Genomic DNA, 25,074 nt, shown 5'->3' with positions numbered 1-25,074 from the left:
AAACATACACAGCTGAAACACATATGTTTACATCCACGGCGAATGAAATGTGTAAGCATAACTGTGAAGTACAAAATGGTTTCAGCACGACAGGAGTCCACAGCCAAACACTTTACTGTCCGCTCCTGCAGAAACGTTCAAAAGCCTGTGTGAACGCTGCCCACCTGAAATTGTTTTGGTGTTGCATTCTGAACAAGTGCATTGCTTGATGTGACATACTCGCTTCACAAAAGAGGTTAAGCATACAAGAGCAGCGGGGTGCCACGGTGCACATGAAACGTTCAAATACGGGTGCCGTTGAGCGCCTTTCAAAATAAAATGAAAATAAAATTGAAGAGATACATTTTCATCTCATCTTCACAGAGACAAACAGAGGGCCAGGGCTGCTTCAAAAATAAATGAATGCCTAACAATGTTTTTGATGTCCTATATTTAAATTTGTACGGTTACTTACATTACTCCTACTTCCCTGGTCTTGGAACTAATCCGATTGATATGGAAATGGGGTGCTCTGTTTCATGACAGAGTTGGGGAGAGAGAGAGAGAGAGAGAGAGAGAGCGAGAGAGTGAATTCCCAGGTTCGCTCCTACTCAAAATGTGCTGAAAACAGATTTTCAGAATCCTTTGGCTTCATGGTATAGATTATAGGGGATTACACAAACCACTTAAAGCTCGACAATGAGCTGCTCTTTTCAGCCAACAAAAAGTTTTTTATGATGGACACAATCTCCACCCTCCAGAGGTTAATCAGGAACAAATTAAGTAAATATTATGTCGGGCGCAATGAGAATAAGATTACGGATGGTGACGCACAAATTTTAGGTGTTTAAATATTCTAGATTCACATCATTTTTAAAGTCTTGATTGAAAATTGGAAAACATTCTATTTAATATTATTGAAAGTTTTAAAAAAAAAGTAAAATTGCAAATTATAAATGGCAAAACTTAGGCAAACAAAACTATTTACACAACACAAAGCATGAAAATGTATGGTTGCTGCATTTATTTTCAGCTCTCTCTTAATTATTATGTTTACACTTAGAATTAAGAGTTAGGACTTTTATTTTTTTTTAAAATTATAATTTACATAGTACCCAGACATTTTATCATATCATATTTCAGCATGGTAATTATTTTAGGAAACATCATGCTTTTCCTAAAGAAAAAAAGGCATTCTACATTTTTATGAAAACATTTTATATTTAATTTAAAGCACCAGCTTATTTTTAGAAATTAAAAACAACTTTCCTGCAGCAGCGTTTTCTAAAGCTCAGCGACATAAATCACACATGTGGTATGCAGCTACTGTAACAGCACATTCAATGCGGTATCTCCGAGCTTCCTGCTCTCTACCCAGGCAAATCCTTATCTGCTGCAAACTCCCCTTTTTATCTTAAACAGCATTTAAAATCATCACTTACCAATTCCCTTCTTTAGCTAAACAGCCATTCCAGCGTGTGTTGTCTGTCATTGGGGTTGAAAATTGGGGAATGGGCTGGAAATTGGAACCATCGAGGATGCCGTCCTGGAAAAAGAGGAAATCAAAGTTAAATGAGATCATGCATGCCAAGAGAATGTTTAACCAAAGGGCAAAAAGGAAGCTGGAGATAACAGAGAAGAGAAAACCGCTTAATGTTGTGTTACTGCAGTCTGTTTGGAGTCATGCACGCTTGTATGTGTGCGTGTGTTTGGAGGAGGGGTGTCACTTGTCAATACACATTTAACTATCATTTTATACATCTGCAAATTTATGTGCTACTGCATGTATACACATTGTAAGGGAATTGACATTTGATGATTCGTAAAGCCTTGAGCGCATGTGCCTGCATACATCAGACCATGTGTTTTTACAGCCGCGCAGGAATTTGAACATATGGTATTTACTGTTTTTTGCAGAGCGTGTGCGTGTGCAGGTGTGTACGCAGGTGATGATGGGCGATGCGAGAGTTCATCCCGTAATGGAGGATCTAAAAAGTAAATGTTTGAAGTGGTGCACCGCAAACAATTAATCTTGCGCCTATGATTGTACTGAGCCCCGGTGATACAGATTTCCCATGACAACTTCACTTCAAAAGACTGGAATCCTGCCCCACCCAGAGCACTCATGGTTAGATGATAGACAGGTAGCTTTGTTTTAACATGAGAGGGCATCGGAGCATCTGGAGCATAAACGGGTACTGGGGGGGGGAGACCTGCTCTCTTAACTCCGTGTATGTAATTTTCAGACACTGATGAAACACTTTAATGAACCATCACACTGATGAAAAAGGGCCAGCAGTCAGGTGATGTGTAATATTTTCACTATAAACACAGCAATCTGTGAGCAGGGAGAAAAGTGCGTAATTTGCTTTCCTCGGAAACACAAGCAAGCAAAAGGAATGTGTGAAAAAGACAAAGGAAACACTCGTGCAAATGTATGCACTATATACTATCTGTCATCAAATGATAAGTGAAACTATGATACCAGCTCAGTAAAATCACTGATTATCTGATGTTTGATTAAAATTCTCGGCACATAATAGAGAGCTCTGAGTCCTCTTTTATCTGACAGTGGCCTTTCAGCTGACATCTAATCTCAGCGTCGTCTTCGCTGATGGAATCAGGGATCCCTGCGCAAGTTGTCCATAAAAGACAGGCAGGAATGGAGCATGTCTGGATTATGTTTATTCAATTTAACTGAGCATTTATCCTCCCAGGTATTGTTGTCAGTATGTGTGTGTGTAAGCTGGAGAAAGCTGGAGTGATCATGAGAAGGAGAGCGAGGGGGGGGGGGAAGATGACAGGAGCAAAGTTTCCAGTTCATGAGCTGAGCTGAGGGTGCACTGAGAGGGAAACATGCAGCCAGCCTGCACATGTCAAGGTCAGAACACACGATCTGCCAAGGAATGAAGGGAGAGGTGGAGAAAGACCGAGATCTTGTTCCCTTGTACCTTCATGTGGCTCTGATGTGCTCAAGAACAAACGACTTGAAATATCTCTAATCAATGAAAATTTATCTATGTGACAAGTAAACCAACAGCTGACAGATTTATGCTTCTTTTGCTCTTTGTTTTTTTCCATTCTGCTGCTGCTTTCTCACCACAGTCTCTCTTGCAAAGAGTTAATAAACTCCGAAAGCCCACCAACTTAAAAAAAAAAAAAAAAAAAGGCCTTAAAAAAACATGAAGTTGTCAATTTTACACAGGGTGATGTCATGTGAACAGAATACCTGTGGGTGTGTGCCATCTTTTCACTGAATCATTTGGCGCTCTGCTTTATTTCTTAATTCTCATTGCCATGAAACACTTCAGAAAGAATATCAACCCAGGAGCGATATTTTCTGCAAGCAAAAACTAGTTCAAAGACATTTTTTTCTCACTTCTCCCCCCCCTCCTCAGTCCTCAACTTACTGTCCTGGCATCTAGTCAATTTCCAATTTGCAATGACTTTTACAAGATTTTCTACTGACTTTGTTGCAGCACTGAAGCCCCCAGGCCAGCAGGTCATATAATTATTATGTGCCGAGAATGATAAGCATGTTTTAAAAGTGAAAATTAGCTTTAATTGTGGTGTACTGTTGCGATGTGAGCATGAAATCACAAAAGTCAAACTTATGAGACTTTTGCATTATTTAAACAATTTAGGCTGATTTACGTTTCGTATGATTTCCAGTGACTCATGCCGTTTCTGTAATACCGGGATGGTTGAGGTAATGTTCGGAATAAATTTTACAACATGACTGGCTTGACATCTCATCCATATTTTTTATTTTTCTTAGGTACACTTATACAGTCCTCTGTATCTTTTTATGTGAATACACGTCAGACAGAGTAAAAAAGATGGAAATGGGGACTATAGTGCTGCCAACAAAATATGTTTCTCATTTAGGAATTATTGCACTGTGATGCACTGAAGCATGCATGTAAATATAATAGTAGATTATGGGCAAAGTAATTGATGACATAAACTTTAAAGATCAAAACTACGTACACAAGGAAAATTCCATGTATGTAAAGTTTGGATCCTAGACCAAGACCATCCAGAACCTTTGTATTCTTAAATTGTTCATGTGACAAATAAGATAACATCATACTTCCATTAGCTCTGACAAATCCTCAGGTTTCACTTCACACCTCATAGTCCCTGACTTGTACGTCACCGCCAATCAGAAAACCAGGCCACAGACAAGGAATTGAAACGAATGTGCGAGGTGTCCTTGGAGTAACCAAAACAACTGCGAGTCCAATTTCCTCCTTTGTCACTTTTTGTAGGTTTACACTCAAGCGGAGAGCGAGCAGAGAGAAGAACGTGTTGTCGGCCTGACTACAACACTGGCAGCTCTCCTGCATGTGTGCAAAGCTGACATCCAGTTTCCTGAGTGAAGTCATTTCCTCAGTAGACGTTTTGCACAAACACAGGGCTAATATCCAAAGGGGGGGCTCGGGGGCACTTCTCCGGGAGAAAAAGGAGGCTGACGGCAAACGTTCACCTTTAAATTTAATTTATCCTTTCATCGGTGAGCACAGATAAGAGATTCAGTAGCCACGGTTAACTCGGAAAGTATTATGATGAATGGGCTTTATTACTATTTTTCCACATTATTCATGACAATAACAATACAATGTTCTCTGATGGCAATGCTGCATGTGTCTGGCTGCATCACTGACAAAAGCAAGGGTACTTATTATGGAAACGGCGCAATGATTAATGTGTTAAAGCAACTCAAACTTAATCTAAACTGCATTACATGTTGTTTTGAATATACCTCCCTGATATGCCCATCTTTAATGTACTATCAAGTGCAGGGAGCAGAATTGCTTTAGTCTCCAAATTCAGAGCGGCGGAGAGAGAGAGAGAGGCTTTAAAATACTGTCTGCGAGAAATGCAAAATTTATGAATACCCCCCTCACATCTCAGCTTGATTTATGTGAAATAATAATACACTATTTAATGCTTAAACATAGCTAGGAGCGATCCCTGGCTATCAAGATGTACAATGGAGTAATGGGGCTGGAAGACAAATCACCTTGTGGACTTGTGATGCTTATTTAAAGGTGCTCAGGCAGATATATTAAACTATATGTAATTGTACACTAACTCTGTGCTGTAGGCAGAGGCGGCAAACACAGGAGGAGGCCAGTCATGATGCAGATGGAGTGGTGTAATCAATTTGACTCAAGCATCAGCATCCACAGCAGAGAGGAGGGCGAGGAGAGGGGGAGGATGGGCTATATTGTCATCTTATTCGGGATTTCACCTTCATTCATACATCCTGCCTGTGCATCCATCAGAACTTTAGAGGAAAGTGTCAAAAAAAACTTGTGGAAAAACTTAGATTTATAAAAAGAAATCTGCATAAACACATGCGTGTGGGGTGATAATAAAAAACTAGGATTACAAAACTAACCGTTAAAATGTTGATTACCTCTTAGAAGTTAAAGTTGCGGGTTTCTATTGTAAGTTTTCTCACAAGGTGTGTCGCCTTAAAAAGAAGACGACCAGGTTCAAACAGAGCTAGTGGTCACACCGACCGTGATTTATGATTCACTGATTGCCTCATTTAATTAAAGTAAATGGCAAAGCCAACAGCCAGACCAAATTGTCCTGATCTGATGAATTGGCCCCCGTTTTACCACCAAAAGCATGTAGGGTAAATAAACAGGGTAATTACAATGCTAAATGAAGCCTGTGTGAGCGAGCCGTGTGGGCTGTGGGCGGCTCACCCAGGATGTACTGAAGAAGTGAACAACAGGCGTTCCCGTAACTTTCTTTTATCATCTTACCTCTGTCTCTGAAACCCAGTCATGCCAACAAAAACATACTTGCAATCACACAAACATCTACGGGGCGCGCACACACACTCTCACTCACATATTCAATGACACACAAACCACAACTCTCCTCCCACCTCCATCCTGGTGCGTTCGTGTACAATTATAGCTACGGTGATCCACAGGTGTTGAATTCTTCTGGCAAGCCATAAAACATGATATGCATGATTTGTGCAGTCAGCCAGGTCTGTAATTTCATTCTCCTTTTCTTTCATTTTCCCTTCCTGGGCCACACGATCCATTTTCCTGCTTTATGAGAGTGCAGACACCCAGAGAGACTTTCAGGATGATTACATGCCCCGTGCCATGGGGGGTCTGAGGAGCCAACACGCCAGCCTAAGAGCCGTGTCAAACCTGGGTGAAAACATCTATTTGAATAAGGCTGTGAATATTTGAGCTGCTCGAGGTGCGTTTCATTTATCCTCCTAGACATTAGCACAAGTGAAACTATCAACTTCCAGACAAGCTGTATCAGGTGCTTCTAATACGTGTATTTTTGATTTATTTAAGAATTCTAAAAAGAATACGTACACATATTGTACATTTGGCCCAGGTATGCCGCACGCTGTCACAGGAGCGGCGTTGATTTAAGATCAGGACTCGTACCCTTATGGTCCTGTGAGTGTCTGGTGAAATAAATCAAGCGCACCTCACATGGCTCATGTATTTAAGGCGATATTCGTATACACAGTCAGGCCTAGTGTCACAGTACGTGGGTTGGACTGTTGGCAGAGAACTGCAATGTCCTCCAGGGGAAACTAAACAAACTCTGTCTGCTACTTTCACAGCGTTGCCTAAACGTGATCAGGGTGAGAGGTAGTTCCTCTACTGTGGACTTATCCAAACACACACACAGCATGGATTATATTTTTACACATGCACACCTACAGTATAATCGCCAAAGGAGGAAAACTATAAATTGAGTTTGTACATATTAAAACTGAGTCATTATTATAATCCAATCCTGGATTCACATAGGCGCATTTCTAATATTACTGTGAGATTTACCATGGCTTGCCGTTATCATAAACATAATTATAATATCTATGTAAATAATGGCCTCTCTTGGATTTAGAATTGGGCTGCGTTAGTAAATGGGTGCATAAGGATAAATGAACGTGAAAAGCCCAACAGGCCACGGAGCAGGATTTTGCATATTGCACAATTTTTGTTGTTTCTGCAAACGTGTCGGCGGGAACAACTCCTCCAGCTTCAATCCATAAGTAAATAATATTCAGTCACAAACAGCATTATTCCTGGTGTGTGATTGACATTTCATATCAGTGACAATACTCCAAATAATTAAAAACAGAAATCTTGAAAGGTAATAGCTTCTCAAATCCATTAAGTAGTTAAAGGTTATGAGAAAAAACTGGATTATTGCTCACAGCCAAACTCCTAATTAAATGACACTACGTAATTTGTTTCTCAATCCCTTTCTCTTCATAAGCACAGTGCAGGTTAAATGAATGGGCAATGAAACATGTGTGTCATTTACCGTCACTCTGAGGAGACAAAAAAACAATCTTTTTTCCCCCCCGTTTTCTGTCTGTATGTATTAGTGCAAAAGCAAGTATGGTAGATTGGATAAGCAGACACACAATTCCTGGTAAATTGTTTGCTTAATTACTTTTTCTTTCCTTTTCTTCTAAGCACACTTGCAAAGAGGGATGCTTCCCCCTCCTGGCTGCTCATAAGAAAGTCAAAGATTCCTTGGTCTCCTGTGTCTGCCTTCAGATTCACCTATTCACTCCGTTATTCCTCCTTATGACCTGTGTGTGCACTAGTCAGCTTAACAAATCTGTGTGTGTTTGAATGAAAGCGTCCTGATTAATTTGCAATGGTTTAAACGGTTTATTTTTTAGTTCACTTCAATGATGCTTTTCTGATTCCTTCTTTAATTCTTTAAAAGAAATAAGAGTCAACACTTCAATTAAAAAGTTAAAAATCATGAAAAGAGCTGCAGTGATTTTGGATATCAACAACTTGTACGACCAAACTGGTGGCTCAGAGGTTCACAACAGCAAATGTTTGATTCTGGCTAAACGCCTTTAATGCAAGTCATTTCATCTCTGTTTCATGCTATGTTGTAGTCGCTACACTGTCAGCTGTAGAGGTAAAAATGTTGAACACAAAAAAGCTTTGAAACCTGACAAGTGGCTCAGATTTCCTCTACATTTAAACTTCATACAAAAAGAAACAATGTTTAACAAGGAGGTGCAGTTCCTAAATGTTTAGAGCATGTATGGAGGCTGTTATATGGTGAAACTACACAACGTATTCTTATATAAGACACACTTTAGAGGCACAAACATTTTTAGATGTCAACCTATGATGCATCAAGCTGCAATTCCGAACTTGCTTCTGTGAAACATTACTTTCACTCAAAATGAATTCCTAAAGCTCAAAACATTAAAATGATTATTTTAATTTAGGGTAAATATACTAGAAAACATTAAGAATTAGTCAGTTATTCTAATTAATTGAACAGAATGTAAGAAAACAGTGACAAATGTCTATCACACTTTCCTGAAGCACTTAATGACTCAACACCTTTATTAAGGTGGAACTAATAATTGTTTTGGTATTGCTATCCAAAAGAATCTAAATTACTACTCCATCATCAAAACTGCCAGAGTTTATTCCTAACAGCTCACAAATCAATAAACTGATATCACAAATGAACTAGGGTTGAGTGAAATTCAGTCACTTAGCATTTAAGGAATGGATTTCTTGATAAAGATAGAAAGCTTATAGAGCCGCTAGTCTTATAAGTGCGGTTTTGATTCCTGCTTTAAATTTAATGGACTGTTTACCGAATGTAAGTTGACACTCAGCCCTGACGTGAAGCGCTCCTCTGATGCTGAAGGCATATTAAATGGAGAATCTAAGAGGTCCGACCCACCATGCACCTCTTGCCCTCTGATGACAGAGAACAGATGAGCTGAATTTCAAACGTCCACAGCCACCGTGAACCAGTCTGGCCGGCCTGTCTCGGCTCTCTGGCAGAGAGGATGGAGGGTCGGGGGAAGAGAAGAAGAGAAAGGGGAGGTGGTGGGAGGAGGGCGTGAGGGGAGGAGGAGGAGAGAGGGTGGTGGGGGGAGAAAAATGTAAGAGCAGCAAGCCTAGCAGATCAAAGAAAATAACATGGGAGAGGATATGAGTGCTTTGAGAAGTAATATAGCCGAGATAGCATCTGTTTTCCGTAGCATGCAGGAGGCTTGAGACAAGCCCAGGAAAAAGACAACGGAGAGCGAGTGCACTTTAGCCGAGGATAAGACCAAACACAAATGGGTTATTAAGAAGCCCTAAATGTAATATCTGGCTGACATTAAAGTGTCTCTTTTGAAATGATCCACGGCTGAGGATAGGGGGGCTTTTTATGATACTGATGATGAATAATAAATAATAAGGAGGATCATTATCAGGGCAGAGTGTTTATAGGAGTGGATCTGTATTGTCTTGAAAAGAGATTAAAGAAGGAAAAACAAATGTCATCACTCATGCACGGCTGGACAGTTTACTGAACGCCAGGAAGAGCTTTATTTCTAACAATAAGTTCCAAAGCAAACACTTTAGAAGCCTAATAAAACCGTCATTTTTAGCCGAGCCTACTCCCAACTCAACTTTCTATTATCTGGTATTCGTTGTATGCTTTAGCTGATAATGCAGAACATTTTGTAATCCTGTTTGAAAGAAAAGTATAGTATAGTTCAAGGATGGTAGTGTCAATCTGAAAAATGTTAAAATCTCCAACTCTGTCGAGGACTCTGACCCAGCTGTCTGTCCTGATTTCTATGGTCCATTTACAATATTGAAACCATTCATAGGTCTCACTCTCATATGAGCCTCCTGAAGATAGAATAATGTCCTCCCTGATCCATACTGCAAGAGGCCATATTGGATCCAGATTTCACTGGCTCAAGAGTCATTTCATTCCCTTTCATTTCTTCCTCCCTCTCTGCTTTATTCCTCTGTCTCTCTCAAGCCTTCTCACCGCCTGCTTTATTTATTGCAGGTCCAGTGGTGTGGTACAAAGCCATTACCCGCGCATATGTACCTTTTTGAATAATCAATAAATAATTATTTTATTATTTAATAGGACCGTATGGGAAAAGGAAATGGGTTTTATTACATAAATCCATCACGCGTGATGAATGGCTACACTTGTAAAGTTGGACGGGGGAGAAGGAAAAGTGGTCGGACAGGCCCTTCGCCTGTGCTCGACTGCTGTGCATTGCTGAGCACTTTCTCCATGCGAGGTTGTAAATATGACATTTTTGTCTCTTTGGGACTGTCAATTGGAGTGCACAGGGAATGGGGGAAGGGGATTGTAAATTCTGAGAGATTAATTAACCTTTTACATTTGCGATTCAGCCCTGCATCTTTTTTTCTGGATGTTGTGACCCCTATGAGCAGAGAGGTGAGAGACCTGGCCGCAGACGGCCCAGGGAGTCTCGACGGCTCATTCCAAATGAGTTATTAACAGAATTTTTTGAATAGATGGAAAAATTGTAGCCTGGCCATTTAGTGTCATAAAGGCCGGGTTGGCGAGGCGGCAGGGGCCTCCCAGGGACAGGAGGCAATACCATTACAATCAAATCTGAGATGGAAGAGGGATTGAGCTGTCCATTCTGAATTTTTATATTGTCGGAGGGCTGGGGAGGAAATAATGCCATCCTGGAGTGTATTAACCTCTGGCTGGGGAAAGAGGACAGAGAGAGAGAGGGAGAACCAAGGCAGGCAGAGGGAGGGATTTGAGATTGGACAGCAGGGAGAAAGGAAGGCTAGAAGCTGGAGGAGGGGAATGAAGGGGCAAAAGAGAGTTTTGCGACTTATGCTGGAGAAGCTAAAGAGGGAGAGGTAGGTATATGAGATGGCTAAGAGACAGAGGCAGAAGTAAGGAAGCCAAGAAGAGAATAATGCAATAAGGGGAGGGAAAGAGTGAAAGAACTGTAATGGGGAGGGCAGCTCATATGGACATGAAAGCATGGTGAAGGAAGAGGAGAGCTGATGGGGAAAGACAGAAGGTGAAAGGTGGAAGAGGAGGGAAGTCTGAGAGGAATACGGTAATGATGAGAAAGAAGGTGTCGTGGACAGCCATCATCATGTACGGTACACAGATGGCAACAGTATTAGGATGGTGCCTCAACATGATGATAAGATATTATTTGTTGCACAGTTTCACAATGAACCGGGCAGTATTTCTATCTATAAGGCTTTAAATATTTTACTGGAGAAAGAAGTACTCAAAGATCTCATATTGTGACCCTTTCTGCAAATTAATCAAACTTTTACTCGTCTCTGCAGTGTGTCTTTCGATTTTTCTACTGCAAAGATGGGTCATTTCACCGTGTCTGTATAACACCTGGTTTTAGGGCTGCTCTAACTGAGCTGTTCTGCTCTTAAAACCAAACAGTTCCAGCTATTCCTACCCAACTGACCAAAGCACTGTGGTCAAATTCTAACTAACTTGTAAAGCTGAGATGCTAGCTAGTTGTGGGGGTGTTTGAGGACTAGCAGAAGTAAACATCACCATCTTTTAACAGCTTTCATTTTACTACTCCAAGTTTATATCAACCACAGAACACAAGAAAAATTGATTATCAGCATATGGGAGCTTCAAGTAAAAGTCTAAACACCACAATCTAAAAACACTCCTTTGTAAATTTTTCCTGCATTCAAAACTGTACCAGAATCCAGAAATATTAGCAGAGTGAAACACTACTGCAGCAAAATTAGACTACAAACATCAATAGTGAAAGTGTTCCATCATACAGCAGAATGGACAAAACCAATGATATACAACATTATATTACAGAGCCCAACCAATACTAGATTACTTGAGCTGACGCTGATTAACTGGAGATGCTGTTGCAGATTTTTAGAGAGTAAGACAATTTGGTTATTTATATATAGGTTGATGTATAGAAAGTGTGGCAAACAATGGAGCAACTCACCAGGACACATCTCCAAGTTAAACATTAACATACATGCCGATATCAATATATCTGTAATAGTTCAATAGTAGCTATTAATACTGATGAACCAATACATCAGTCTGGCTCCATTATAGCATATGATGATAAATGATGCACTGACATGTAAATAACAATTTAAGTTGTAACTAGTTTAATAAATGGATACAGGTGGGCTACATTGGGGTAGTTTGATCTATAACATGGGTGGCATAGTAGTGCACTGGTTTGCACAGCCACAGGTTCAAATCTCCTGGTTTCTCCGGGTACTCCAGTTTCACAGAAAACAGATTTAGTAGCAAGACAGAAATGCAAAAGAAAGCCCATAAAATAAAATAAAAACTTGTAATAATGTGGCAGCAACAGTGCCAGAAAAATCAGGTTTAAAATTATGAAAAACTGGAATAATTTGTTAAAGAGCTTATCACTATTTCTATTTTTTTAATACAGATTTTTGATGTGGACAGTATTCATAGTTATGGCCAGTGTGGGGTTTTTTTTTCAGTCAACATAGAAATTAAAATTTTATTCAGGGACTTTGCTACATTTTATCTGTAATTTAACAAAGCAGGGAAATTTTTTCTACATTTAAATCCCTAATAAAAATACTTTTTCTTTCAAATCGCAGCAAAAATCTTTCAAAATATATATTTTTTGAGTATTTAACTAAAGTAAATATAAGGTGTAGTGAAAATGTTGTAGAGGAACAAGTTAGCATCTGTAAAAATACACATTTTCCCACTTACTATCTGTAATTTAACCAAACAGGAAAAATCTGTAAATTAGAAGTAAAGAATTTTTAAAAAACATTGTTAAAATGCATGATATTAAACTAAGAAAGTACCCCAAAAATTAAGCCAAAATATGTTGCAAAATTTGAGGATTCTGTTAAGTTTGCATTCATTTTTTGAGAGTCCAACAATTAGATCCTCTTGAATACTAGTGGTATGAGGACATGGTTGTTGCTCGAAGAAGCCACTAAACCGGATTAACCAGAACAACTAGTGTTTGTCTGAGGTGACATATGTGACAACAGGCAGCAAACTCACCAACTCCTCATGGACTCCTCTACACAGGTTACACAGGTAGACATGCAGCCTGCTCGGTTTTATCTTGAACCACAATAACTAAACCAATTGCTTCTTCTATTCCTGGCTTTATCTAACATGAACTAACATGTCTTTTCCGTGATTTAAACTGCATGTGTGTTTGGCGCGAGGACCCGGTGAGACGGTCACCTGCTGCAGTGGCTCCCAGTCAGCCAATAGGAACACGGTTCAAAGGTCGCAGCGTAGCGGAAGCTGTTGGCTGCCTTCTGCCACTGCAGCAAGTGCGGGTAGCTTTTAGACGGCTAACCCGCAGCTCAACGCGCTTCGGCTGTCTGTCACCGCAAAGTAAAGACGTGAAAAGGTGCGGAGCGTACGAAAGATGAAGCCGGCACGTCCAGGGGAATGATATTCACCGGCTTTGCCTCTGAAAAAGAGGATAAGCAGACGTAAAGAAACACGGAAGTGTTGTCGAAGGTAACAGGCTTGCTATTGTAGCTTAGTGGCTTGGCTGGGAAAAACATGTCGTGGACAACAGAAATGGCTAATACTGGTGGTGTAATAGGATGGCATTAATTGTTGGGATTATCAGCGCGTTTTGGATGCTTAATCTAAGCTGTCTAATCTATTGACAGCAGCTACTTAAGTTAGTAAAGCGGCTGCTACATAGCCTAGCTAACGTTAGCGGTGTTGTGCCAAATATTGATCATCTGCTACAAACTGTTTATCATCCGCTGGAGTAATTATTTGTATGCCTTTTTATAATTTTACCTGCTCTGTGCCCTCAACCATGGCAGTTGTTCTTACCGTTTGAAGTAGCCTTGACGAGCCATCTTGACACATGTAATGGTAATGTTTTCTACTTGCCAAAAAGGACTGCTGCCCCTTTTATAGGGACTGAAATGTCAGCAGTGCAACACAACTAGCTGATTTCATCCAGGAGGCTTATATTTAAAAGCTCTAGCTCACTAGACGATTGCAGATAAGAGAATTTCTTATTTTTATTACACATAACTCATCCATAAATCCTGTTAATGACAGCCTAAGTAAGGATGTTAAAGACACCAAACACATGCAGCCCTAATCATTGGAAACACTACGCTAACATTTCCTATATGATTCCTAAATTTTCTGCAGGATTACACTTAGAAACTGCAAACATTTCTTTGTCACAATTAATCGATTAAAGGAAACATTTAGATTTCTTAAAGACACACTTGTTTTCCTAATGCACTAATGTATTTGCACATTAAATCCAAAAAGCAGCTTTAAACATATAAAAACTGGGCAGTATAACTTTGCATTAAGCCTGCAGTCAGTTTTTGACCGACTTTTTCCACACAACACCAAATACAGCATTGACTATATGTTATCTTTTTTTCCCCATAGAAGGCGCTTCAAAGCTACAATTTGGTGGATACTTATGCAAATGTAATTCAAAGGTTTTGGAGTAATATAATTTATTGAGGTTGAGACTAGCGTTAATAAGCATGACTATTCACTTGTGTTGTTGTGTTTCTCCTGCATTTCCCATAATAACTACAAACAATGTAATGCCATGCTTGTTGAACACTCACGCAACATAAACTGACTACAGTTAAAGAAGGGCTGTGACCAGAGCAGAAAAACGAACAGAGAAACAGCACTCGTGTTCACAATAACAGACAAAGCTATTCAAGAATGCATGACATTGGTATGTGCTTGTAACTCTGACGTTTTCTGGTAGTATGTTTCTAATGTCACAGAAACTGCATTACAAATCTGACTGTCATTTTTTCAAAGTGTTTACACTGTGATCACATTTTTGCTTAATACTGCCAGCAATGGCTGGCATATTTAACTAAAGTCATCCACCCAAAAACATAGAGCAACAACTGCAGAAAATCATTTATTTGCTGAAGCAATGCAGCATTTGCCTGTTTACAATTGCTTTTAAACACAGCAGCGAGAATGCTCACAAACACTCTATGCAGGGATTATATGATTCCAGTCCTGGATAAATTACAATGGTTTGCCATTTTATTATAGCATTGAATTTAATATTCTGTTGATTGCCTTTAAATCTCTCCAGGTTCTGGCTCCTTTCTGCATCTCAGAATTCTCTCCAATCATAAAATGGCTGTTAAAAGTTCCCCGGTCCAGGATTTAAAACCACAGCAGACCTTACTTTTACTGTTTTAGCCCCAGTGCTGTGGAACAAGCTCCCCTTATTGAAGGACCAACTCAGTCTGTGCCTCAGTGCAAAAAGCGTTAAAGAATCTACCTGTACAGAATAGCATTTGTGCAATACTTTATGATGTGTTTTTGTGAAGTTTAATTTGTATTAATGTTTGATGATTGCTTATTAATGTTTTATCTTTGCTTGTTTTTGTGATGCACCTTGTATCTCAGGCTTTAAAAAATACCATTTAAATAAAGGGGATTGTCATTGTTATGTTCAGCATGACTCCCTGGGTGTAACAAGTTGGCTTTACTTTTGTTGACACTGCCACTGTGGTTATTGTTTTATTGTCATCATAAAACTGACCCTGTGAATGATCACTATCTTATGTAAATGTCTTACATGACGTGGTGATGAAAGCGTAGTTCCAGGCTAAGTTTGTCCTGTCCATCTTTTACTTTTAACTTTGTCACTTTGTTCTATTAGGTCAGCTTCCTAATTCTACTTTTTGAACTGCACACAGTTTGATAGTTTTACCAATCTGCATTTTTAATCAACAAGAGTGATGTAGTGCCTCTTTAAACTCTTGCTCCCTCTTTTTATCAAAGCTGCTGTCTGTGTTTGATAAGGAGGAAGGGCATCATTATGATTGTAGCCTCAATCTCTTTTTTTTTTTCTTTTTTTTTTTTGTATCCCCCACAGCTCCCAGCAGCCACAGACACAATGAGCAGCAAATATGGCCTGGTGGGCTACAACAGTTCACGGAAGCACATCTCCATCTCCATCCCCTCGTCTACGGAGGTGATGTCTCCCCACATAAAGTCTGTGGAGGAGCTGAAGGTTCTGGGAATCAACCTGAGCAGCTTAAGTGCACCAACACAGTTCTTCATCTGTGTGGCCGGAGTCTTCCTCTTTTACCTTATTTATGGGTACTTGCAGGTAAGGGAGGGGGAAAAACACGCCCTCACACTTAGCAAAATATTTTGGAGTCATTTTTAAAAACTTTCTGCACTCTCTTTATGCCATTATTTGTTGTAAATGTGCTCTTGTCTGTGTAGTTACACACAAAAAGACAACACAGGGAAATAAACCTGAAGAGAGAGCTGTTACAGAGTGTTCTGTTTTTCTGTCCCTCTACGTAGGAGTTAATATTTTCCGTGGAAGGATTCAAGCCTTTTGGTTGGTATCTCACTCTGGTCCAGTTTGGCTTCTACTCCATGTTTGGACTAGTAGAGCTTCAACTCACACAGGACAAACGCAGAAGGTATAACTACAGAACATTTTGTGCTCCTGGTGTTCTATATTCAACCTCATTGCTGTCATTCCTTTGTAACACCGACCTGCTTTGTTACTGATGTTTTTGTATTGAATCGGTGACATGCCGGCAGCTTTATTTCATTCGTGCCTTCCTCTCCTCCAGGATACCAGGGAAGACCTACATGATCATAGCCTTTCTAACAGTGGGCACAATGGGCCTGTCCAATACCTCACTGGGCTACTTGAACTACCCCACACAGGTCATCTTCAAGTGCTGTAAACTCATCCCCGTCATGATCGGAGGAGTGTTTATACAAGGTTAGCCGTTCATCTGATCGTTTATTTACAGATTGTACATTGCACGATAAAACTGTTTGGTTTGTTTCTGCTGATGCACAAAAACTTCATCATTACGACTCTATGAAATTAATTGACCTACATGTGACAGGTCAGCGATAGTTTTTTTTTTTTTTTTTTTTTTGCTTGATTGTTTTGATCATTTTAACATTAAATTAACTTTTTGAAATAGTTTGAACATGAATCAAATCTGGATTACCAAGTCTGTTTTTTTCTGCTCTCCAGCATCTTATATTTTGCATTTTCCTTGTATTGTGATTGGTCGAGTTTACATAATTCTGACAAATTCAAAGTACATATGTAAATTTAGCTGATAATTACATGACCAGAAATATAAAGCAAGGCTCCAGAATGTGACCAAAATGGACACATATAGCCTTTCTGTTTTTTTAAGGGTGTGCATGTCAAAATTTCGACTGATCACATGCGTGCAAGTTCATGATGATTATAAATTGTGGAGGTGTTTCTGAGTCCCATCAATTCCCGCCGCCTGCTACATATTTAGGACACGTGATTCGGTGTCTGTACATAACATACCACATGCATAGCACACGCCTGTGCTCAAAGCAACGTCATTTTTTTCGTGGGTACATCTATATTAAATAACCACATCCTATGTTGCTGTGATTCGTGATCATCACCAATGAATAAACAAACGCTGCATTTCTGAGAACTTCTTATGGGGGGAATGAACAGCCTTGGCAGAGTGCTGCGCTCTCTGAGTGCTTTTCTTGTGCTAAATGTGCAAAAATCTATTAAGCTGTTGCTGTGTTCTAGAGGTATAGTAGTCTGTATGTGAATATTTTTTCAAAAACAGCGGGGCATGCATTGCAAACAAATCATGTGCTGGTGCGACCGAGTGAGAAAGTTGGTGGAAGTGGAAAAGTTAGCGTAGAGCCCTGTAGGTATGAGTGCTCAGTGTTTAATTTTTTTTTTTTTCCCCCTCAGAAAAACCTCTCAAGTAAACTCAATAATTTGCATTTTTAATTCAGAAGATAATGAAGATGAGTGTTGTATCATTGCTTAAAGAAAAATCATCCTTATTAAACACAGAACAGTTGAACCGTGATCAGTCATGTCAGGTAGACTCTGGCACATTTTCCACCTCATTCCAGTCATCACACGTCTCCTTTGAAGCAATAGCCACCTTTCAACTTTCACCACATTCTTTTTATCCACTTTTGTTGTTTTCGGCCGTCAGAGCCCAGTCGGCGGTACTCGCAGATTCCCCCTGCTCTTAGTTCTGTCTGCCCTTTCATCCTCACACTGGCCTTCTCAAGGTTCTGCGTCCTGAACGTCAGACGGGTTTTGTGCGCTTTTTCCCCTTCCTGCATCTCTCTCTCCAGATGGATAGATGTGAGGACCTCGGTCCCTCAAGGGGTCGAGTGGAAAACAGAATTCGTTCACTTAGAATGCAAAGAGGAAAGAAAGTGGGAGAGAGGGAAGGATTGGTGGATGGATGGATGGAGGGAGGGAGGGGTGTGGGGCTGCATCTGATGTGAGACCTTCAAAGGGTGAATCGGGGAATCAAAGCCGACCACAGCCAACCTGATGTTGCGTCCCCTTGTCAACCTGAAGGCATCTATCCGTCAGCCTGTTTTTGGAAAACTCCTTCATCCTGTTGTTTTTTCTTCCTACTTCTTCCTTTTCACTCTGGCTTTTTCTTGTGCGTTGTTACATGCACAACCTCAGAAACTTTGAATTGTGAAGCATACCCGTTGTGGGAAAAAAAAAAAACTTTCAATAGTTAAGTATTTTCTGAGTCCAATGTCAACTTTTTCTATTTATTAAAGGTGGGTCATCTTTTCAAAGATTTCTTTGTAAGCTGCGCTTGAGGGAAAATATTCTCCCTGTGTCTCAGTTTGGTTTACTGAATTTGTGATGTTGTAAAAGGTTTTTAAAGTTTTGCAAGTACCTTACAGTTTAGTTGAGAATTCTTGCTGCTATAGCTTGTAAAACTTTTCCTTAGCTTTGTGCCTGTAAAAAAAGAAAAAATAGCTTTAGATTTTAACTTTAAGGTCCATGATTTCTTGGTTACGGATAAAAAGACATTCTGTAATTCATTGCTTTGTGTTTGTGTTCCAGGTAAACGGTATAATGTGGCTGATGTATCTGCTGCTCTCTGCATGAGTCTGGGACTCATCTGGTTTACCCTGGCTGACAGCAAAGTGGCCCCCAACTTCAATGCCACGGGTAAGTCCTTGGAGATCCAACAGCAAGCTCCAGTGGTTTTCACTGAAGAACCCTAGTGTTATTGCTGCAGCATAGTATAGCAAGTAGAGAAGTGTTGGTTTAGTTTTGCATCAAAACTGTACAATTAGTTCTATCTGTCTGGGCAGAAAACTGGAGGAAGTTGCAATATCAATAAGATATCTGGTCTCATCAGAACTGAAATAGAAATCTGTAGTCACTAAATTCTTGGTGGTTATTGTTCGCAGAGTGCTCATTTAGTGGAGGTGGTTTATTAAATGACTAATACTAATAGAATTAAAGGCTGAATTGTGTCTCTGAAACATGGAAGATTAGTATTAAGGTGTACAGTTAGTTTTAGGCTTACAAGAGGAAAGTTCATCTCCGGACATTGTGAAATACACTACCAGTCAAAGGTTTAGACACACCTTCTCATTTAATGGTTTTTATTTATTTGTATTATCTTCTACATTGTCAATTAGTACCACAGGTTGACGCTTTTTTTGGTTACAACATAATTCTAAATGTGTTCTTTTGTAGTTTTGATGTCTTCAGTAATAATCTAAAATGTACAAAATAATTACATAAAAATCATTGAATGAGAAAGTGTGTCCAAACTTTGACTGGTGGTGTGTTCTGGTCACATCTGTCACATGTTCTCCCTTTTTTTTTGTTTAAAGTATAGCTGGAAACTTACTCGATCATGGACAAATGTCTATTTGCATTCCTGTAGCTAATACATTGGGTTTGCCTATACTGTGGTTTCAATGTCCTAAATCATTCTTGGTCATGTGTGTGTGTGGCATACAGGTGTCCTCCTCATCTCCCTGGCGCTGTGTGCAGATGCTGCGATTGGAAATGTGCAGGAGAAAGCCATGAAGCTCCATAACGGCTCCAATTCAGAAATGGTACGGTGCTAATCTAACTGATTAAATATTCTTGTCCTTAACAAAGCGTAGAAATCTAATGGCAACTAGATCTGTTTGCACATTCAAGGTAAATACAGAATATGACGCTCTGCTTGTTTGTGTCATTAGACTTTTATGTCCTGTGTTCTGACTGTGAGTAATATGATAATTGTTCTAACTCTGCGCGATGTCACTGACTGATCTCACGGTGTTGTGCTGACAGGTGCTGTACTCGTACTCCATTGGGTTTGTCTACATACTGACAGGCCTGCTGTGTGTGGGCGGACTGGGGCCAGCAGTAGCATTCTGCTCAGAGGTGAATACACCTTAAGACAATATGAGAACACATCTTTAGCAGTTAATGTGGGAGACATTGTTTACTCTATGTACATTTGCTTTATGCATGTGGTTGCAAAAACAATGCAAAAGTTCCATTTTGTCTATAAGTTATGCAAATTAATCAGTTATTATGTGCAGTATAATAATAAACTTGTGATCCTTCATAACCTCTTGAAGTGTGACTGGCTGCTGCTTTTAAATATTAGGCTGCATTTATTCATAAGACATCTTAAAGGCTCACAGTGCACACTTCATTTGGTTACTGCAAGTGCTCTGCGATTAGTATGTTTTCATATGCAGTTATTTTTTCCTGTCATCATCTCCTTCCTTCCAGCATCCTGTGATAACATACGGTTACGCATTCTTCTTCTCTCTAACGGGTTATTTTGGCATCTCCTTCGTGCTGGCCTTAATCAAGCTCTTTGGTGCCCTGGTTGCAGTGACAGGTCAGAGCCACAGTTTTCCAGATCATGTCTTCTCTTTTCTGTTAAAAGAATATCTATTCTGTCCTGTCAGGGTTTCTTTTTTCCAATTTCTAGAATAGTACTGTTGTTAGTCTTGACAGCAAATAGCAAATAGGGAAAACATCACACCATCACTGTATTGATGGTAAAGTGGCAGGAATTGGCCGAAAATGACAATTGCAATTATTTTCATTGTTATTAAGAGATTCATTTTTATTCATCATGATCCTTCACTGATTTGGGGGACAAACTACTGTTATTGCACTTAAACGTGTGGATAAACGGAGTGCTGTTTTTACTTCCATGTCCGGCTACATTCCTGCCAGTGTACCAGTCTAAATTAAAACGAGTAAAGCGCTCATAAAGCACAGTACTCTGCCAAGGCTGCCAATCGTTGCATCATTTCTGATGGATAAGTCTGCAGCGGTGCATTTGTAGTAGGATCGCAATCATGTGATCGTCAGCAGGCAGCCGACTTAGTGTTCACTTGTTGTCATAGTTACAGTGACGCCATGCCGCTGTCAGACCTGTCACTGATGAACGTGTTGATTCCTTTGCAGTGACCACCGGGAGAAAGGCCATGACTATCATACTTTCCTTCATGTTCTTCTCAAAACCTTTCACTTTTCAGTAAGTATTGTAGCCTTTGGACTTTAAGCAGTTTCCTCCCAGCTTAAATTAAATCTACAATGTGACCACTGACCTCTCCTTTGACTAAAAAAATCTTGATTTGGCTCCCCTGCCCCTGATTTTCATGTCCTCAGTCCATTTTCAGACCAAGACTGTTGCACTGCTCTAACTCCTTGTCATGTTGTTCACCCTCTAACTTGGCCTCTGATTCCTCTGTGCTGTCAAACAGTCTCATTTTCTGTGCACCTCTCCTGCTCTGTTTCTCCATCGTGACTTTCGACATGGCCATGGTGTGGATGTCTCTCGATACAAAAATCTTTTCTGTATGATCGTGGCCAACTTCATTCTCCCTCCAGTGGTGTGTGCCCTCCACTGTGACTGGAGTCCGTCCCTTTCATGTTTGCTGATTTTAAACCAACAAATTCTATTAGTAGTATAATAATCAGTAAATACCTGATTTAGCAGACACCAAATTGACTGCACGAACCAAATTCATGAATTCTAACCATATCAATTACGATACAATTATGTGGTGTGCTAAACTGTATAAAAATATGATGCTACCATAAATGAAAATATTTGACAGTGAAGGAAACTGCACAGTTTCAATAAAACACTCCGGTTGAACTGTCAAAAAACAAATGTTGTGTTGTATCATTTTTAAAGGTGCCCTGTGGAATTTTGTAGTCCACAAAGTTTCACTCAGTGTTGCTCATTAAAACAGACTCTGTGTATCCTTGAGGTCTAACAAATACACTTCTCTTTTTATATAACATTTGGAAAAGCTTTTTTTATTTTACATCTATCTTTGCTAGAAGTTTACTTCTTCGCTGCTTTCAGCACATCGCTGCATTTCTTGCAGCTTTAACTCTACCTGTGTATCAGTGGAACAGTGTAAAACATGCAGAAAATGCACAAAACAGTGGCACACATCTAAATGTTGACCTCTGCTAGGTGTCTTTAAGTGAAAAATCTCTGTTCAACCCTGCTCTTCTTCATTGTGTGGATCCATTTCTCACATTAGGAGCAATTAGCTTCTCCCCTTAAAACATCTAACCTTTTCGTCTTTTCCTTGCCAGGTACATCTGGGGTGGCCTTCTGGTGCTATTCGGCATCTTTTTGAATGTTTACAGTAAAAACAAAGACAAAATGAAGCTTCCCTCCATCAAGGACCTTAAAGGCCGGCTACTGACAGGAAAGAAAGTCCGATTCCTCTCACAAAACGTATAGGACGCGCCCGCAAGTGTAGCGGAAGTCTTGCGCAGGGAGACTGCTTCAGTCTTCAGGTGGAGTGTCGGCCCTCATTTCTCAGGGGATATGCTGAAGCATGTGCCTGAGCTCCGGGTCACATCACTCCCAACGTCCAGCCAAGGATGGGTATACAGGGTTTGACCTCCAATCAGCCTTACAGACAGCTGACACGTTTTAACCATGAATGAGGGAGTCGCCGTATCCGTCTCTGTCTGCCAGTATGTCACTGGTTACCTGATATTACACTATCTGAAGCAAGGAACTGTAACTGTGTTTTAAAAGGGGATCAAAGCCTTGTGGGATCTTGTAAAGCAATGCCTCAGAGCCCCACAGAAACATTCTCAACGTGGAATACAACACTGAGGACATGTACGACTCTGAAGGGAAGCAGCTCCTTCGCTAACCAAATTGCACAGTTTTGCACTGGAATTGACGCAAACACTTAAAACCCTTGAGTGGTTGTAACGAAAATGAAATATTTTGAAGGAGAGAGCACAGAGAGACGTATTGATGTGTGTCATGTCTGAAGTGATTGTCACCCAACCTAACTGAAAAATACATACCGATTAAAAGCATATTTGCCCCCGCATGTGCCAGAAAAATGGAACAAAACTTTGTTTTACCTAATCATCGTCTTTATAAAAGTGTTTTTCGTAGTTTATTGGTAATTCACATTTGACTGTATCTTAATTCATGAAAAATATGGGAACACATGATACCATTTTGGTCGAAGTCATTTGCTCTACTGTACATCATGAACTGCCATAATTTGCTAACCATATGTTTGGGAGAAAGGGTACAGCTCTTTTTACAATAAAGTATGTATTTAGTAAGTACAGCGTTTTGTGTTTGTGTGAGTGTGGTTTGTCAGCCAGCCCTTATCCTCTCCTTTTGCACCGCTTGAGAGAAGAGTTGAAATGTTGCCAAAATGTACGTGTGTGTGTGTGTATCCATCGAGTGGCCTTAGGCGTGTTTGATTAGGTGTCCTGAAAAAAAGATAGCACTGCTAGACAGAAAATAAACAGCAGCCTTCACTGTGCCCAGGCCGTCCTATTCATTTGGATCCATCCTGTGAATGCGTGAGTGTCGCTCAAATAAATGCCAATTCAGTCCCCCTAAATAATGACATGATGATGCTCACACCTGGTTCCGCTCCAAGCACACTAGCGCTTCCTCAAGTTTTATGTTTTTTCGCTGTCCTCGCTGACAGTGTTTCCCTCGGTGCTGCATTTACACTGTTGCGTTACAGTTGGAGCTTGCATGCTGGATTCCGCTGCCGTTCTGTCTTTTACACATTACATCCCTCTCACAGATTCCCTGCTCTTAGTATAAATATTACTGTTCATCTGGTTTCAATCCGGATGCACGATCCATCGTAGAGATAGTCATTTCCCAAGAGATCTGTGCTTGTCTAGTCTTATTCACTGTTTATTGTACACTTAGCAAACGCTCCTTTGATGTGCAGCAGTAGATATGATGAGAACAACCCTTAAAATGCATATTTCTTATTCCATTCATACAGTGTAATCTTAAAGTCATGGCTGATCAGTGGTTTTTGCAGTAAATGTAGCAAAGCTGCAAAGTCTATAAATGCTGTATTATTTACTGAAATGATTGGAAAGCTTGGATCTTGAATCCTTTATGCTACAGAACCTTGGAGCAGGAATCCAGCACTGATGTTGTGTCTGCTGACCATGCAGGTTCACCTCTCACTGGAGTCACCCCTGTGAGAAAAGAATTCTCTTACAAAGCTGTATGGAGTGTTTTATTTCATCACTCGCAACCACAACCGAAAATCTGATCAAGGAAACGTTTAGGTAGCCGAGGAAAATGTTGGAAATATTAGAGTAGAAGTCTTTTGTCCTTCATTATCATTTCGTGTGTCTGTATGTGCGTGTCACTGGCAAGCTGTGAAATGACAGAGACTTGCCAGCTCAGCAGGAGACGGGCTGAGTGTGGCTCTCTCTGTGATCCTAATAGAGGCCCAGATATTACAGTCTCACTTCCAGGCGGGAAACCTAACGCTGGGCCAATTAGTAATTTGGTATTTCATAAAATTTGGCAGCTTGTGTGTGATGACAAACTGACAGAGATCTTCTCTCCTCCAGGGAACCTTTGGCAGCATTACACACACACACACACACACACACACACACACACACACACACACACACACACACACACACACACACACACACACACACACACACACATACAGGGCTGCTAAGTTTTTATTCCACAGCAAAATGGCAAGCGTTGCACAGACTGAGAGCACGTAACTCAGTTGAAAACCTAAACTGACTTTGGTTGCTTTTTTGTTTGGCTGTAGATTTGGGTTTCACACAGGCACTAAATGGGGAAAAGATTTTGTTCAAGGGGCCTTTTTAAGTCTTACTGTTTTTGTGTGATGGATGAACAGCGAAGCAGTCCATTCGAGGTTGAGAGGTCGCGTTGCACCGTTAAAAATATTAGTTTGCCATTACACGCATTTGATGTGCGGCGTACAGTACTGCTTCATCGCTATGGGAACTGCTGCTCTCTTCCAGCTCCCTGAAAGGTCATTATGGGATGGGAAAGCCCAGTTGACCCAAGGCAAAGTACATCATTTGTCTTTTAGCACCAGGAGAACACACCTAACAAAGCAGACTGACCCCTGTTAGAACACGGAGGATTTTGGCCATTT

General features: G+C 40.2%; 1 protein-coding gene and 1 long non-coding RNA gene across 2 annotated transcripts; one reads left to right on the top strand and one right to left on the bottom strand.

Annotated features, from left to right (window-relative positions):
* On the bottom strand, positions 1 to 13,920 carry LOC127531330 (uncharacterized). The gene is made up of 3 exons (XR_007938397.1): positions 13,642 to 13,920; positions 1,422 to 1,525; positions 1 to 511 (listed from the first exon to the last, which is right to left on the bottom strand). It is a non-coding gene; the product is annotated as an uncharacterized LOC127531330 (long non-coding RNA).
* slc35b3 (solute carrier family 35 member B3) lies at positions 13,065 to 23,224 on the top strand. Its single transcript, XM_022198940.2, has 10 exons — positions 13,065 to 13,311; positions 15,698 to 15,934; positions 16,138 to 16,259; positions 16,416 to 16,570; positions 18,695 to 18,802; positions 19,610 to 19,707; positions 19,931 to 20,023; positions 20,381 to 20,492; positions 21,071 to 21,140; positions 22,220 to 23,224. Exons 2-10 carry the CDS (start codon positions 15,719 to 15,721, stop codon positions 22,368 to 22,370), a joined length of 1,125 nt encoding a protein of 374 aa, XP_022054632.1. The 5' UTR covers positions 13,065 to 13,311; positions 15,698 to 15,718; the 3' UTR covers positions 22,371 to 23,224.
* Positions 23,225 to 25,074: the final 1,850 nt, after the last annotated feature.

The sequence above is a fragment of the Acanthochromis polyacanthus genome, chromosome 20 (genome assembly GCF_021347895.1).
Source record: "Acanthochromis polyacanthus isolate Apoly-LR-REF ecotype Palm Island chromosome 20, KAUST_Apoly_ChrSc, whole genome shotgun sequence".
Lineage (NCBI taxonomy): Eukaryota > Metazoa > Chordata > Actinopteri > Pomacentridae > Acanthochromis > Acanthochromis polyacanthus.
This window is presented reverse-complemented; position numbering and strand designations above follow the sequence as displayed.

Bases quoted from the DNA above. Each gene is read 5' to 3' on its own strand.
- slc35b3 (XM_022198940.2), top strand. From the start codon at position 15,719: ATGAGCAGCAAATATGGCCTGGTGGGCTACAACAGTTCACGGAAGCAC. The intron at 20,024-20,380 runs GTGAATACACCT...CCTTCCTTCCAG, and splicing joins CAGTAGCATTCTGCTCAGAG to CATCCTGTGATAACATACGG. The intron at 21,141-22,219 runs GTAAGTATTGTA...TTTCCTTGCCAG, and splicing joins TCAAAACCTTTCACTTTTCA to GTACATCTGGGGTGGCCTTC.